The sequence below is a fragment of the Drosophila novamexicana genome, unplaced genomic scaffold, assembly GCF_003285875.2.
Source record: "Drosophila novamexicana strain 15010-1031.04,08,12 unplaced genomic scaffold, DnovRS2.1 tig00000689-arrow-pilon, whole genome shotgun sequence".
In the NCBI taxonomy this organism is placed as follows: domain Eukaryota; kingdom Metazoa; phylum Arthropoda; class Insecta; order Diptera; family Drosophilidae; genus Drosophila; species Drosophila novamexicana.
In genome coordinates, this window is record NW_020824818.1 from 864204 (window position 1) to 879016 (window position 14813).

Genomic DNA, 14813 nt, shown 5'->3' on the forward strand with positions numbered 1-14813 from the left:
TAATTTAATAAGAATTTTATGTATGTTTTCAGCTAATTTTTGTTTTGACTTTCTAATTATATATAATTATAATTAACTAATTATATAAAAAAAAAGGGCACAATTCAAAATACTTTGAATAATATTTACATAAGAAATCATGCAAACATGTCTAAAAACTGTGTTTTTTGTAATATATTTTTTATTTGCTTTTTTTTTTGCTTAAAAATATTTTTTCCTAATGCCTTGCAATTTAGTTTATATAAAATATATATAACAGATATAAAGAATTGTAAATATTTTTTGAAATCTCCTCAAATTAATATTGAAAGTCTTGTTTGCATAGTTTTAGAATTCCATAAACCTGAAATGCAGTAGAGTAAAATATTGCATACTTGTAACTAGGCTAACATATTACTCACATATATATTATGGAGTTCTGGGCGTTCGATAATAGAATTGCATGTTACTTATCTTTTTCTTTATAACTAATTGCATTTTCTTATCGCCACTTAAAAATCGCCCGTGCGATAACAAACAAATCACTTAATTACATTAAAGTTCATTTATTGCGAACATTGTAAAAAACAAGTTGTGAAGTGATTCAACATAACAAAACAAAGAAACATTTGAAGCAAGACAGGCATTTAATAACAAATATTAGGCTGGAATTCATTGTAAGCAGATGATCCGCAAACCAACAGAAAATAGCACCATAAAAAGTGGGTGCATAATTAATAATAATTTAAATAGATACAAATTGTAGCCTTATTCGATTTTAGAGAGCATCATAAAAATAATAAGCAGCATATAAAATTATTTAACAATATTTGTACGATAATAATATCCAACAATAACCATCGGATCGTGCGGATTATAAGGGATCATCCTGAGACTCCGACTTATCCTGCGCCGGCTCCAGTTTGGTATTCAATTCGACAACCCAGTTGCAGAACTGGCCATTTTTCAGATTAACATAGTCGGCCAGAAAGACGTTCACACGCGGTGACTGACCGCTTGCAAAGGGTCCTGGTAGCTGTTCCAGTATCCAAGGCTTTAGCTTTTTATCCACACGCTTTGCGGTTCGCTTTAGGGTGAAGAAAACACGCAGCGCTATATAACGTCCCGTTGGCGTGAGGATACACTGGGACACATAGCCCTGTTGGGGCTGCCGCGAGAGCAGCGAATCGGCTAGGAAGGACTGGAGCTTCTTGACGCTTGCCGTATTCGGCCAAGGCGTTGGCCAGGCATAGCTGGGCCAGAACTGTGGGGGCAGGCCAATCGGGCAGCGTCTATAGATGAGCACCACTTGGCGCTGGAGTTCGGCGCAGCGCGTCAAGGAGCATTCGAGCAGATAGCCATCTGTTGTGGCATACAGGCGTTGATCGAAGAACTGCAAAATCTCTTTGTGCAGCTGCTGGTGCTGTGCGACGGTCATGTTGTAGAAATGCTGCAGGTCCAGTATTATAATCTCGCCAGGATGCGTATCTAGGAATTGACGCAGCTCCTGCAGCGGCTCAAACACTTCCATGGCAAAGAGTCCATGACAATAATAGAATTTGTCATCATTTTGTGCTATGCGTAGATCAAAATAACGCACACCGAGATGCAGTTGCTCCAAAATGGTCGACGATTGGTTTTTGGACCAACGGCGCACAAAGCAGGGAAAAAAACGATGCCAACGACGTATTGCGCTTTCTGCATCCGGGGCTAGCTTTGAGCTGCTATTAATTCCATAGGTCATTGAATTGTGTGAACCTACGGCGGAATAGCTTTAATATTAATTAGTCAAATTGAGTCGTTGCTTGCTTTGGATGATCTCATGTACCTGGTATGGCCAGGTTGACAATTGGTAGATCGCGCAGCTCAGGCGGCAGATCGCGCATCCAGTGCTCCTTGGACATCTCGGCTGATGGAGAAGAATATTGTGCTTTTATGGCGACGTTTTAAATATAATTAAACAGCAAATGCTACGGTTGGGCTATAAACAGCGGTATTCTATGCATTCGCAAAAGTACTCGTTTTAGGGTATCGATAAACGGGTTGCTCGACTACAAATTATCGATGCTTGTGCTTGAATTTGAGCATAACGACTAATTTGTATAAACATACAAAACAAAAGAAAAAGTGAAATTAATACGAAATAAAAGTAGTGTCGAATATGTCGCCCAGAACATTTAATACCTATTTTAACCATATTTATATATTAAACGAAACAAGGGCTCGTTAAAATTGCATATTTTCATTTTTGTTGTACGATTTACATGACAAGCTAAAACTAATTAATATTCTCTTTATTTTCCCCATCCAGCTCCTCCAATAGTAGATTCTGATGAGTGCGCTTGGCCAACAGCTGCTCAGATTCATTGAAAACGCGCACGTTACGCAGACAGTTATTAAACGAACAGTTGCCCAGCCAGTTGCTCTCGTTGTAGCTGAAATATAAAATTAAGGATTAGCTACAAGTTTTGAATAATATTCGAGGATTATACACCATTGCAGCTCGCTGAAATGCTTCAGCGCCAAGGTCTTTTCAGTGCCAGTGGGCAGAGCTATGCCATCCGCCAATATGCCCAGTTTGCAGGTATGAAAATTGCAATTGTTTTCGAGCATTTTCAGCTTGGTCGTTTGATCCAGCAATTCCAAGCCCGTATTACATTTCTGAATGCACACATTACTTAACTGGGCGCTAGTGTCGGCACGCATTGAAATGCCAATGGCAAAGTTCTCTAGCAGACAATCCTGAAGCTCAAGTCTGGCTTGAGGCATGCACACAATGGCCTCCTGTGTGCTAGAGCGACCATCGCCTAGCAAACGGCAGCTGCGCAGCGTCAGCGTGCCATAGCGCAGGAGAATACCGCGACGCACATGTCGGCAGTCCAACACCAGCTGCGACAGTGTGTAGTCGCCATCGACGACCAGCAAGGTGCTATCCTCATCACTTGAGCAAATCAACGGAAGCTTAGTTAGGTCTTGCTTAGGGGCTATCACGGACTCTGCTTCGATTAGACCTTTGATGCTGCCGTTGTCATTGAGATGTTCCAGAAACTTGATGGTGTGTTGCCCGGGTGATATAAGTATGTCATCATTGGCCTGTGAGATGCTCAGCACGTCCTGGAATAAGCAAAACTTGTGTATTATAAATGATAACCAAGTTAATAGAACACTCACTTGCAAGGTGTTGCCCAGCTGCACTTTTGTATGCGGCTTCACAAGCTTCTCGGCCAGCGTGAGCAGAGCAATCTGTGTCTGCAGCTCACCCGGCACTGTGACCAGGTGGCACATGTTCGTATGCTCAACATGCTCTGTCAACTGATTCAGACGCCCTGGACTGCGCTGCAACAGGTGTCGCTTTAATACATTGCTCTGCAGCTCGCTGTAGGCACGTCGCATTTCCGGGTTCTCGAGTATCTCGAACTCGCTGCGTATGATGGCTAGGCGCAGGTGCAGGCACATCAAATCCGTAACTGGCAACATGGACTTGTTCAGGTTGTTTGCCTTTGGGCTGCCGCCTGTTTTGGGCTGTTTGCGTGGTGGGTCTGTGGCATTGTCATTTAACTCCACGGCCTCATCATCGCTTTCGTCCTCGGCATCACTCATGTCTAGCTCGAGATACTCCAGGCGCTGTTGTATATAACGCGCCTCCATTAATAGTGTGCGCATATGCAGCGCAAGTGGGCGTGGCAAGCGGTTCTTGCGTAAGTCGCAGGCGAGCTGTATGCGCGCCTGCAAATGCATCTGCACCCAATCGCGATCGTCATCGTAGTCCTTGTCCCAGGGCATCCAGACGTGCGCGTAGAAGAAACGCAATCGATCAATGCACTCTGCCGTGGTGTCCACATTCAGTGCAGAGTTCTCCTGCTGCAATGTGGGCCACAGTTCGATTAGGGACACCTCATTGCTTTCCGGTAAATGTACATCCTGATCCTGGACCGCTGTCACCGTAAACACCGCCTTGAGCTCATCGAATATAACCTGTTCCACGTAGCCGAATACAATGGTGGGATAGCGCAGCTTTAAATCCTCACAGATGACGCGTGGTATTTTCCACATAGCCTGCCAGCCTGCGTGTGTGTCTGTGTGTGAGTACTGTGCGCATGCGTGTGGGATTCACTTACCCGCTGGCTCAATTTTCAACTCGACATAGGCCTTCCACTCGGAACGCACTTGCGAGGCGGGCATGGGTGCGTTATCCCATGACAGGACAGCTTCCGCTTCCTTTAGACGCTCAAGAAATGACTTTTCGTATGTGTAAACGTCCATTTTTTAAGGTGTTTGTTTTTTGAGGCAACAGGCGTTTAAATTTGAATGCGCTTGTGTTGAAGCTGCGCCTGCCTCGGCTAGCACAGAGCTGCTTTCGCTTCTGCTATCGATAATAATATTGACAAAGATTGTCTTGGCAGTGTCACAGCAATCAGCTTCTGACAGTGTTCCATCAGCATACTTTCGGCATCGATACTTGCAGTTGTGTCGTGAACTATTTATTGTATTTAGCGTTTTATAAACAAATCAAATAATGGCTGCAAATAATACGCCCGAAGAACATTTCGAAGGCGCCGATGTAAGTATTGAAGTGTATATTTGCGTGCAAGTATTAATTTATGAACCCCTTTCAGTTCGATGAAGATGCGGATGATGAGCAAATGGTTTCTACAAATGCGGGCCGTAAGCGTCTGTTTAGCAAGGAGCTACGCTGTATGATGTTTGGCTTTGGTGACGATAAAAATCCCTATACGGAAACAGTTGATCTACTGGAGGATCTTGTCATTGAGTACATTGCAGAAACCACACACCGCGCCATGGAAATTGGACGCACCGGACGTGTACAAGTGGAGGACATCATATTTCTGGTGCGCAAAGATCAGCGCAAGTATGCCAGGGTCAAGGATTTGCTGACCATGAATGAGGAATTAAAGAAGGCGCGCAAGGCATTCGATGAGATTAAGTACGTGGGTACGTATCGAAATGATTTACTCTAAGAGTTGGAAGTAGTTAATACATTATTTTTGTCTAGGCACCGAGGGAAAGCTCAAATGACACAAGAAGAAAAAGCGGAGCACAACCTAGAATTAAACTTAACTTTAAGCATAACTAATACTTTATTTGTAAACATGTTGTACATTAATCAAAGTAGTCTTCAATGTCAATATCTGGATTAAGTATATCATCGCCATAAGGGGTCAGATCTGTGCCATTAAGTATGAGATTCTCGCACGTCTCGGCCAGATCTGTATCACCAATAAGTATAGCACCGCGCAATCGTCCATTCTGTAAAACAAACTTAATGTATTCCTTGTTACGTGTGCATCGCACGAGCAGCTCATAATCAAGCCCCAAATCCTGGCCATTGAAGCGTCCCAGCAGCACCACAGGAAAGCCAAACAGCTGGGTAACATGCCCAAAGAGCTCAAAACAAAAATCCTGATAAATGGTCTCGCCTTCGTGTGCGGCTGCCATGCTGCGTCCGGCCATGGCGCCCATTTGTCGGGCTTGCGTCCACAAGCGCATCTGGAACCAGTGCGGCGCCTTTGCCCAGGCAGCGGTGCACACATCACCAGCCGCATAAACGTCGCCCAGATTCGTACGCATCATTTCATCCACAGTAATGCCACCATCTTCGGCCAGTTGGAGCTGCTGCTCCGTATCGTAATCGTGACGCGGCTGCACGCCCGTTGCGGACACAATAAAGTCACAGCTGAGTCGCTCCAGACTGCCATCGTCGTGCTTCAAGGTGATGCACAATGCGCCGCCATCCGGCAGCTGCTCTATCTGCTTTATCTGCGACTTGTAATAGACTTTGGGCAGCTCTCGGCCAGCACTCTCTGCGCTGCTGCCGGTCAAGTCGTAGCTGCGATGCCAGTCGGGACCCAAGGCGGCGCCACGCTTATGTTTGCCTTCTGCCTGCTGTTCGCCTGTGGGTAGCATTTCGTTATAGCGCATTCGTTTGATGGCAGTTGCAGGCGCCAGCGTTGTCTGATACGTCTCCTGCTTGGCCAGCTGGAAGAACTCGGCGGCGCCAGCATCCACAAATGTGGCGGATATGTGATCATCCTTAATCACCCAGTGCACCTTGACGTCGTGGAGCTCGTGCGCCAGCTCGCTGGCAATGCCGCCATTGCCCAGAATGAGCACATCTTTGGCGCTGGCCAGCCGTCGCTGCAGCTCCAGCACCGAATCCGTGTCGCGTATGCCAATGATGCGTGCCTCCAGCTCAGCCTGGCCCGTACCAAACAATTTGGCTGCACCACCTGTGCACAGGCAGAGATAACGATATTTGATGACCAGCCCCGCCTTGGTGCGCACCCAATGCTCGCTGCTGTTGATGTGCACCAGCTGATCCACTATGGTGCCAATGCCAGCACGCAAATCCTCAACATTCTGCTCCCGCACATCGAACTTGTGTAGATATCGCGCTACGGGCACGAGGTTAGTCACGCTTTTGACAATGCTCGATTCGGTCAGCAGCAATACGGATGCACTGGGGCAACAAATCACCAAGGCCTCCGCGCAAGAGACGCCAGCTATGCCGCCGCCGACCACTAGAAAGGTGCAATCCTGAGACATTGCTGCGCACAAATAACAAAATCAACTAATATGTGTGTTTTGTCTGCACTGCTCGACTATGAAATACCCTGTAGCCAGCTACATTTTTGTTGGCTCTCAAATTCATCATAAATAACTTCCTCTTTTGGTATTTACGGTATGTATTCAAATAATATATTCTTATATACAAAGAAACCAATTATGAAGTCTCAAGCCCTTATAGTTTGCGAAATTTCGAGTTTCTTCTGCGTCATGTACGTTTGCATTAAACCAATACACGCTATTTGCAATGAGTACAGGGTATAAAACAGCTGTTGGAACAGCTGACAACATAACCTCAATAAAAGTTTCTTTTTAGCATTTTAACCATACAAATTTTAATCAGTTTAACTTTAAATGTTTAATTTTTATTGCTTTTGCTCCTCCTGCTTTCCATAGTATTCGCTGTAGTCGTACTCCCGGAAGGGCACATCGTAGGTGATCAGACCACAGTCGCGTGCCTGCTCCACGGCGACCGTTAGACGCAGATGACTCTTCTGGCACAGGCCCGTTTTGGAGTAGCTCAACACTTGGCCGCTGAACGGCGAAATGAACTGCTGCAAGAGCTCCGTGTTGCGGTAGTCCAGCACCAAATACTCGTCACGGCATATTGGACACGGATTACCGGTGCTAATTTTGCCCTGGCGTATGCAGGTTTTGCGCGTCTTGCGCGGCGCATACATGCCCTTGTGGTTGCGACTGATAAGTGAAAGGAAAGTTGGTTAAGCATTCAAAATTAATATTTTTTGCTGCATACCGATATTGTGTCCATACAAATTCATCTCCGTAGGTTGTTTTGTAGGCGGCGCTTTTCAGGTAACGTATGGAAGTCTCTACGGGTATTTTGTTTGTGCGATCCTTGGGATCTGGCGCTGCATTTGCTGCACTTTCTTCATTGTTTTCTGCCGGCGCCTCATTTTCTGCAGCTGCTTCTGCTTTGCCACGCACCACGCTGGCCGTGTGTAGTGCCAGACGACTGTTGCGGGTTATTTGCGCCAAGCTGCCGTAAATGCCGCGTGCCAAAGGTAACATTTTCATTAATTAATTGCAGCTAAATTTTTTTGGCAGCTCTAAATGCGTGCGGCGACGTAACAACCAGCTGTTTATGTTTATTACAACTCAAGACAGGTCACACTGAACTAGACCTGCCAATAAGCTCGCTGCTATGACAGCTCGCGCAATCGATGCGCAAATCGATAACAAGCACTGCGCTTAGTTTGGTTAATATATTTAACACTTATATATGTGCATTTGCTGTCAAAATGTAAAGTGTATATATATTTATATTTTTTGGCAAACATAAAAAACTTTCTCACCACCATTATTTGTGGCGGCAAAGGTGCAGCATTTAAGTGTGAGTATATGCCCACTCATCACAATATAACGGTAAAAGCTGACCGATCTCACACACACACACACACGCGCGCGCACACAGAGGGCATGAATGAAATGTTGCTTGCCGCTGGCATTCTGTTTAGTTGCTGTCGGTATTTACTGGTGCAAAGTGGACTCTGCAGTTGCAGACGAGTTGCGGTCATTCTTGTTGTCGGTTTTCCGGGTCGCTTCGTGTGGGTGTGGATGTGTGTCTTCACGCCTGTGACAACATAAAATCACGTGCATAAAGCCAGCTTTTATTTACTTTCTGCCCATAGTAAGGAGCAGCCACTGACGTATGTTGCTTTGCTGTAATTCATAGCGTGCGTCGTTGCGCATTGGTGTGTGTGTGTGTGCTATATTTGTGTGTGCGTGTTTTGTTGCTGCTCTGCATGCATAAAATGTATTTTCGACTCTAATATTAATCAATATTACTAGACGGTTCATTTAAATTTAATTGCTTTAAGTAAAACCCACACATGACTGTGCTGTGCTCTGCTCTGCTCTTTGCAGGTGCCTCTGCCACTAGCAGGAACAACAACAACAACAACAACAACAACAACTGAAACGACAATAAGAACAGCAAAACGCTGTGTTTGCCATTACTAGCCGCCCGCTGCCGCCACCTGCCGACGACGCCAGCAACACAAACACACACACACACACACACACACACAAAAGGTGAGTCAAATGCTCAATCGGCGAGCGTATCTTTGTGCATGCATGTATGTGTGTGCGAGTGTTTTGCTAGTGTTGTATTCATTTTTATAAATAGTTAGGTGAGTGCAGAGTATGCAAAAGCAAAGCCATCAACAGTTCTTATCAATTGCAAAAAGCTAACAACAATAAAAACTATAAATACGACGAAGCGCTGACTTTGAAAATGAGAGGTGCGCGACTGAGGCGCCAGTCCAAGTGCTTGCCCCCAAAACATACAAAACTTTCGAGTGACTTTTCGCGCATTTCGTGTAATAAATTGTACTTCCTTCGCTTGCCACAACACACGGCAAATCCCCGTAACGTTGTTCTAAATTAGTACCTGTTGGCTGTGCGGCCCCTTTATTATGCCTTACAACAACAAACAAACCATAGAATGTGTCGGCCGCTGAACGGCTAAGCGAACACCCTGTGATTTCTCATAGAACTATTGTGAATGAGTATGTTGCCTTCGTGCCGTTATTCGCTAAGTGTTGCGATTTGTTTGTCGAATTACATATCTTTAAATCGATTTCGATCATGATGAAGGTTATCGATAACTTTTTAGTTAGGAGCTGAATTTAGTTTGAGCTTCGAGTGTTTGTTCATAAAGGTGAATAGTTTTATTTATGGCGACATAAATTAATTCATAATGCTGTTAATCAGTTCTTTGCTAATCTATGGCTTTGATAATTGATATACCCTGTCAATAGATAACGACGAATATCCTAGAGAGCATGGGAGCTGACGCCGTCGCTAACATTTCATATTCATTTTTATTTTCGGCTCACCTTTTAGGCCTCCTGCGTTCCAGCGCACCGCCCCGCAGAGTCTCGCATTCATTTTGGAAATTTGAATCAACGTTTTTTCCTGCCTGCCTCTTGTGGGGCGCTACAAGACATCCGATTATGGGTTTCGTTTTCATGACCTTTGTAGGGGCGGTGTTCACCTCTTGGTTGGACAACCATGCCCACGCCTGCCTGCCAGTGCCTTTTACCTAGTATTTCTGGGTGCTTTATCAATAGCAGTTGCCAGTTTTAATTAATGCGTTTTCAATAAACCGGACCCGATTTCCATAAGTGTAATTTTCTTGACATTTCCTGCTATAAGCACAATCATTAGCGCTGTTTATTTACTCTTGATTTTCGACACACACATTGGAATAGAAATTGTTTTGTCAATAATGGACATAATGGGCCTTGTTAAAGCTGGAATTTCGTCAGAATATTACAACAATATATAATATTAAAGTAGTTTGTATGCATGTGGTATTAACTGAACTCCAGTGTGGAAGAGTTCAGCTAATGCATTAATAATAGTCACCTCGTGTAGAAATCCTACATTTAATGGACTCTGTACTACGGGGATCACGCACGTTTCTAGGCCACACAACAAACCTTTCTATGATTGTATTACCTGCATGTGAGGGGTATTCGATGACAATGTGAGTTATGCTCGAACTGATATAGATAGCATGCTAGCAGCTGCTTTAACTTTTATATAAATAGGACTGAAAGATAAAGTTGATAATGAGACATTTAAGCTTTGCATAATCGAGCCATTTATTATTAATATTGGTTGACGCTCTTTGTTATATCAAACAATTACTATTTAAAGTAACTTAAAAGTTAAAAATATTTAAAACTAGTTATGATTTAAGAATTTAAATGTACTATTTACTTATATAAACCAACTCATTATTTTATTCAAATGTATTAACGTATTCATACTTTTCTTAATGTTAAAATATTCCTTTGTGCTTATAATAGTAGATAAATTTTTGAACACTTTTCTATTTAGGTGCATGAATATATTTAACTTCAGTTTGATGGAAAGATATTGTCCAAAATAGACAAGCTGTAAAGAAAGTTGTTTGTTGAGGGATAAGGTTACTTATTGTTAAAATTTTACGGATGTTAAGTTTTGCACAAGATAAATGCGAATTTAGCCAAGGCCCTTTTTATCGAGATAACGAGCTTTCTCTTATCACTTGTAATATTTCATATAAATCGCTTGCATATGGATAGGCTGTCTTTTTTGGCGGAGAACCTGCTTCACAGGCGCTCTTAATTGAAGTAGTTTATTAAGTACCCCTCAATGGCACTTTGACTAGCTCTCAATACTTAACAACTTGTACAAAAAATGCTTGTAATTAAGAAAAACACACTTGCACCTTCTAGGGTATTGCATAAGTGGCACCTTAAGCTGTTGATCCCAGATGCGAATCGCTTCTTACGAGCCAATCAGAAAGCTCTTATGTACTAACACTTGCGCGCAATCACACGCACACACATACACCCACGTACACACGGGCAGCAGACACCTGTAGCAGTCAGCTTTTATATGGCGGATGTATCACACATATATGCACACATATAGTTGACTCTGTCTAACTTAGGCAATTGAAGTCAATTTGAGTCGAGCTCAAAGCGAACCAAAACTGATAAGCTGCCTTTTCCCATTAAGAATATTTAATCTATGGTTATAAGTAATTATCTAATTTCCAATTATTTATCGTCTTATACATACATACACGACGCAGGCATTTCGTGTTGAAGCCCATTTGTCATTCAAATATGGCCAAAAGGGAAAAAATTCCACTGGCCATAGAAATAAATAAGAAAGCAAATGGACTGACAAGCATGTTGCTATGCATATAACCCGTTAAATATGCCTACCTCAAAGTTAGCCTTCGCAACAATTTAAATACCAATTTGCCTAATTAAGGCCCCTTTAAACTGCCGCCTCCCAACAGCTGACAACACACTCGGTTCCCGCCCACGGGACCGAGAATAGGTTCCAAAATATTGCGTGACAGGTAGTCGGAGCAGGATCAGGAGTGGGTGTGCGCTGTGCCCGGACAATGCAGGCCACGTAAATGACATCAACATGTGCAGAGGTCAATGGTTGGGTGTTCGCTGAGTCTCTGACTTTGCTGGTCACCTTTGTGTTTGCGCCTGTGTCGGACTTTTATAAATTCACGAGCTGCAGCAGCGGCGAATTTAAGAGCATTTAAATTTATATTTAACAGGTTGCGCTTTCCCAGCAAACTGTTAAATAATGCACGGAGCAGCTGACTGTTTCCCCAGGTCCTTGGAAGCGGCGCGATTTTGAAAGCCACGCTGTCAGTCAGGGCCAGTCGCTAGGAAGTAAATGTCCATGTCGAAATTGCTCTAATTCGTTTCTCTATATCCTTCTTTTTCTAGACGATGACGTCCAAAAGCGATAAGGAAATTCTCGCCAATTCCATGTACGAAGATGATCCCAATGGCAATTCAGCGCCCACAGCATTGGATCTGGATCAGGAGGAGGGGCAGGCGGCGGCAAATGAAGCGGCAGCACTGACGGGTTCAACGAGAACAACAACAACAATTTCAGCAACAGCAGCGACTTCTCCGCGTTGGGGGCCACAGAACAAAGGTGCACAGGAGCTGGCATCCCTCTATAGTCCAGGTGAGACAGTATAACAGTTTTATAACAAATTATCAGCAGTAGTTTTGTCTAAACATTCAGTCAGTTACATTTACATTGTTTTATAACAATTATATAACACTGCAAGTTAACATAACGCATATGGTGTATAACAGTTCAGAATATAACAGTTGTATTAAATTGACTGTGCAGCAAAACAATGGAATATTTAGAAACAAAGAGACAACAGGAAGACAGCTGTAAATAGTAAATTATTTTTATGAGAAACACTTTTTTCTGTCATCGTAAAAATAGATTAGCTACAATCAATTTTAATCAAGCATACAATCAATTTATTGGCAGCTCGTCGCCACAGTCATATTTAGCACAACAGATAATCCAGTATATAGTATAATGCAGACAACTAAACTTCGAATATAACGCTTAATGCAGGTAAACGTGCACAGGAAATCATATGTGTGTACACCTGCATCGGCCTGATGATCATCAATTTAGCACTAATTGTGAAGCACTTGCGTTTGGAGCGAATCAGCGTGACCTTCATCTCCGCCTTGTGTGGCATCATAACGGCAGACTTTGCCTCCGGGCTGGTGCATTGGGCAGCGGATACCTGGGGCTCGGTGGATTTACCCATAATTGGGAAGGTAAGAATTAGAATGCACCCGGGCCTTAACCAGACTGTTATATTTGAAATCGATTTCTAGAACTTTTTGCGTCCTTTTCGTGAGCATCATTTGGATCCGACGTCGATAACACGTCACGATTTCATTGAGACGAATGGCGATAACTTCATGGTGGGCATACCCATACTTGGTTACTTGGCGCACTATTTTTATGTGAAGTCACCGTGCGAAATACAGCAGAATTTCGGCTGGATAGCCTATGTATTCCTATGCTCCATCTTTGTGGCTATGACAAATCAGGTGGGTATCAGCTACTGCTGCCGGCAGGAAGGTACGATTATTTGTTTAATTCGAACATTTTCCAATTCAGAAGCTGTTATCTAAGAAATGTAAAATTATTTTCGGCTCTGTTAAACAGCTGTAACTTAGCTATTACATGTTAAGCAATGTAAAATTATTTTCGACTCTGTTAAACAGCTGCAATTTAGCTATTTGCATGTTAAGCTTAACAGCTGTCAGTAATTAACATTTATTTTACATTAACGTATGTAAATAACACTGGTACTTGTAAGGTTAACAGAATTGTGATCATTAAAAGAAACCCCAAGCTAGTTTTCTTGTTAGTTAACTTAAATAAAATATTTAACAATAAGCAGCACAATTTGCATAGGTTTCAGCCGAAACTAATATTGATAATAATCTATTTTTCTTTGTTTAGATACACAAATGGTCGCACACGTACTGGGGCCTGCCAAGGTGGGTGCTGTTGCTGCAGAGCTGTCACATTATTCTACCGCGCAAACATCATCGCATTCATCATGTGGCTCCGCATGAGACGTACTTTTGCATTACCACCGGCTGGCTAAATTGGCCACTGGAGCAGCTTAGGTTCGAGTAGCTGAAAATAGTTGTCCAATTCATATAGTAAATAATGTATGTTTTTATTGTAGATTTTGGTCAACCTTCGAGTTTATTATTGAACGCTTTACGGGCCTGAAGCCGCGTGACGATGATTTGAAATGGGCTAAGAAACTCACATAGCTATGCTGTCCTGCGACTGTATATAGAACCTGGACCAAGCAACGTTAGCAAAGCTTGCCAATTGTTAGAATGAACGAATATAACCAAAGAGAGCAACAAAAGGCACTCGCAACAACAATTATTTGTATTTTCCACATCGAAAAATATTATAAGCTTTTATAATTTATATTGAAGTGTCTGACCACTGAAATAGAAAGAAAGAAAATTACCTAGTTATTAGTTTAAAAAGTTTGTTACCAATAATTCAGTTAAGTAAAATTTGTTTGCGAATGTTTGTTTATGTATTTGTTTATAGACTTGCACACGCATTGATCTCTGTACACATTAAATATTACAATTATATACTACGAGTGAGCCTTATCTACATAAGCACAGGCACAAGCTTGTTTAAACTGTTTACGAAACTTTTTTAAAAACTTTACAAAGACACAAATAGCTTAAATATGGCAACGATTTTGATACCAAATCCTAACAAAAAAAAAATACATCATTTTTAATACATTTCAACAGCTTTAAAGCCCATAAGTATAAATTTATTCATATAAATTAAGATATATAAATTATAAATTAGGCGCTGTATGCAATCAAAAAAGTGACTTACAATTTTGCCTTACAAACAAATCATTAATATATGTGTATATGTAATTATATTAACAAAACCAAAAGACAGTGAACTATTTTTAAAGAAGCTAAGCAACGTTTTTAGTGCGCACATTTTTGAAAGTTTAGTATTAAATCTTAAAAAAACAAAACAAACAAAAAAAGACAAATGGAACAATTCTGTTATTAAATTATAGAAACCAAAAACCAGGCTAGATATGTGTATTATAAGCCTAAGCAGCTAAATTTGTACTTTTTGTAAACCAAAAAAATACTTTTTAGATATACTTATATATCATTTAACGCGCCTAGCAATGTCCTGGAGTGCTGAAACATGTTTTGCATAACAAACTAATTCTAAGTGAGCAATATTAATTGTGATTAAAATCGACAGGAACTAAGCTGATTTAAAGAGTAGTTTTAATTGTTAAGTGCTATTATTATTACTTTATGTTCACATTAACAAAATATGTCATGTATGCAATG

At 42.0% G+C, this 14813-nt stretch overlaps 6 protein-coding genes across 8 annotated transcripts; 2 read left to right on the plus strand and 4 right to left on the minus strand.

The window, feature by feature from the left end:
• Positions 1 to 344: 344 nt before the first annotated feature.
• LOC115763014 (PI-PLC X domain-containing protein 2) lies at positions 345 to 2137 on the minus strand. Of its 2 annotated transcripts, none has more exons than XM_030705404.1 (2): positions 1808 to 1877; positions 345 to 1751 (listed from the first exon to the last, which is right to left on the minus strand). In XM_030705404.1, exon 2 carries the CDS (start codon positions 1721 to 1723, stop codon positions 854 to 856), a length of 870 nt encoding a protein of 289 aa, XP_030561264.1. In that variant the 5' UTR covers positions 1724 to 1751; positions 1808 to 1877; the 3' UTR covers positions 345 to 853. The 2 variants fall into 2 exon arrangements, with proteins under 2 accessions (XP_030561264.1, XP_030561263.1); XM_030705403.1 differs by having other exon boundaries at positions 347 to 1737; positions 1808 to 2137.
• A 66-nt stretch (positions 2138 to 2203) lies between these two features.
• On the minus strand, positions 2204 to 4369 carry LOC115763011 (protein nessun dorma). The gene is made up of 4 exons (XM_030705401.1): positions 4098 to 4369; positions 3151 to 4043; positions 2474 to 3093; positions 2204 to 2414 (listed from the first exon to the last, which is right to left on the minus strand). The coding sequence occupies exons 1-4, from the start codon at positions 4240 to 4242 to the stop codon at positions 2258 to 2260; spliced, it is 1815 nt and encodes a 604-aa protein (XP_030561261.1). The 5' UTR covers positions 4243 to 4369; the 3' UTR covers positions 2204 to 2257.
• A 58-nt stretch (positions 4370 to 4427) lies between these two features.
• LOC115763016 (transcription initiation factor TFIID subunit 13) lies at positions 4428 to 5101 on the plus strand. The gene is made up of 3 exons (XM_030705407.1): positions 4428 to 4540; positions 4596 to 4932; positions 4994 to 5101. The coding sequence occupies exons 1-3, from the start codon at positions 4496 to 4498 to the stop codon at positions 5014 to 5016; spliced, it is 405 nt and encodes a 134-aa protein (XP_030561267.1). The 5' UTR covers positions 4428 to 4495; the 3' UTR covers positions 5017 to 5101.
• LOC115763013 (pyridine nucleotide-disulfide oxidoreductase domain-containing protein 1) lies at positions 5018 to 6652 on the minus strand. The gene has a single exon (XM_030705402.1). The coding sequence runs from the start codon at positions 6541 to 6543 to the stop codon at positions 5101 to 5103; it is 1443 nt and encodes a 480-aa protein (XP_030561262.1). The 5' UTR covers positions 6544 to 6652; the 3' UTR covers positions 5018 to 5100.
• Positions 6653 to 6880: 228 nt separating this feature from the next.
• On the minus strand, positions 6881 to 7667 carry LOC115763015 (28S ribosomal protein S18b, mitochondrial). The gene is made up of 2 exons (XM_030705406.1): positions 7319 to 7667; positions 6881 to 7260 (listed from the first exon to the last, which is right to left on the minus strand). The coding sequence occupies exons 1-2, from the start codon at positions 7597 to 7599 to the stop codon at positions 6930 to 6932; spliced, it is 612 nt and encodes a 203-aa protein (XP_030561266.1). The 5' UTR covers positions 7600 to 7667; the 3' UTR covers positions 6881 to 6929.
• A 150-nt stretch (positions 7668 to 7817) lies between these two features.
• On the plus strand, positions 7818 to 14210 carry LOC115763167 (transmembrane protein 189). Of its 2 annotated transcripts, XM_030705621.1 has the most exons (7): positions 7822 to 7915; positions 8449 to 8616; positions 11838 to 12084; positions 12496 to 12707; positions 12768 to 12986; positions 13405 to 13574; positions 13637 to 13954. In XM_030705621.1, the coding sequence occupies exons 3-7, from the start codon at positions 11841 to 11843 to the stop codon at positions 13725 to 13727; spliced, it is 936 nt and encodes a 311-aa protein (XP_030561481.1). In that variant the 5' UTR covers positions 7822 to 7915; positions 8449 to 8616; positions 11838 to 11840; the 3' UTR covers positions 13728 to 13954. The 2 variants fall into 2 exon arrangements, with proteins under 2 accessions (XP_030561480.1, XP_030561481.1); XM_030705620.1 differs by lacking the exon at positions 8449 to 8616 and having other exon boundaries at positions 7818 to 7915; positions 13637 to 14210.
• Positions 14211 to 14813: the final 603 nt, after the last annotated feature.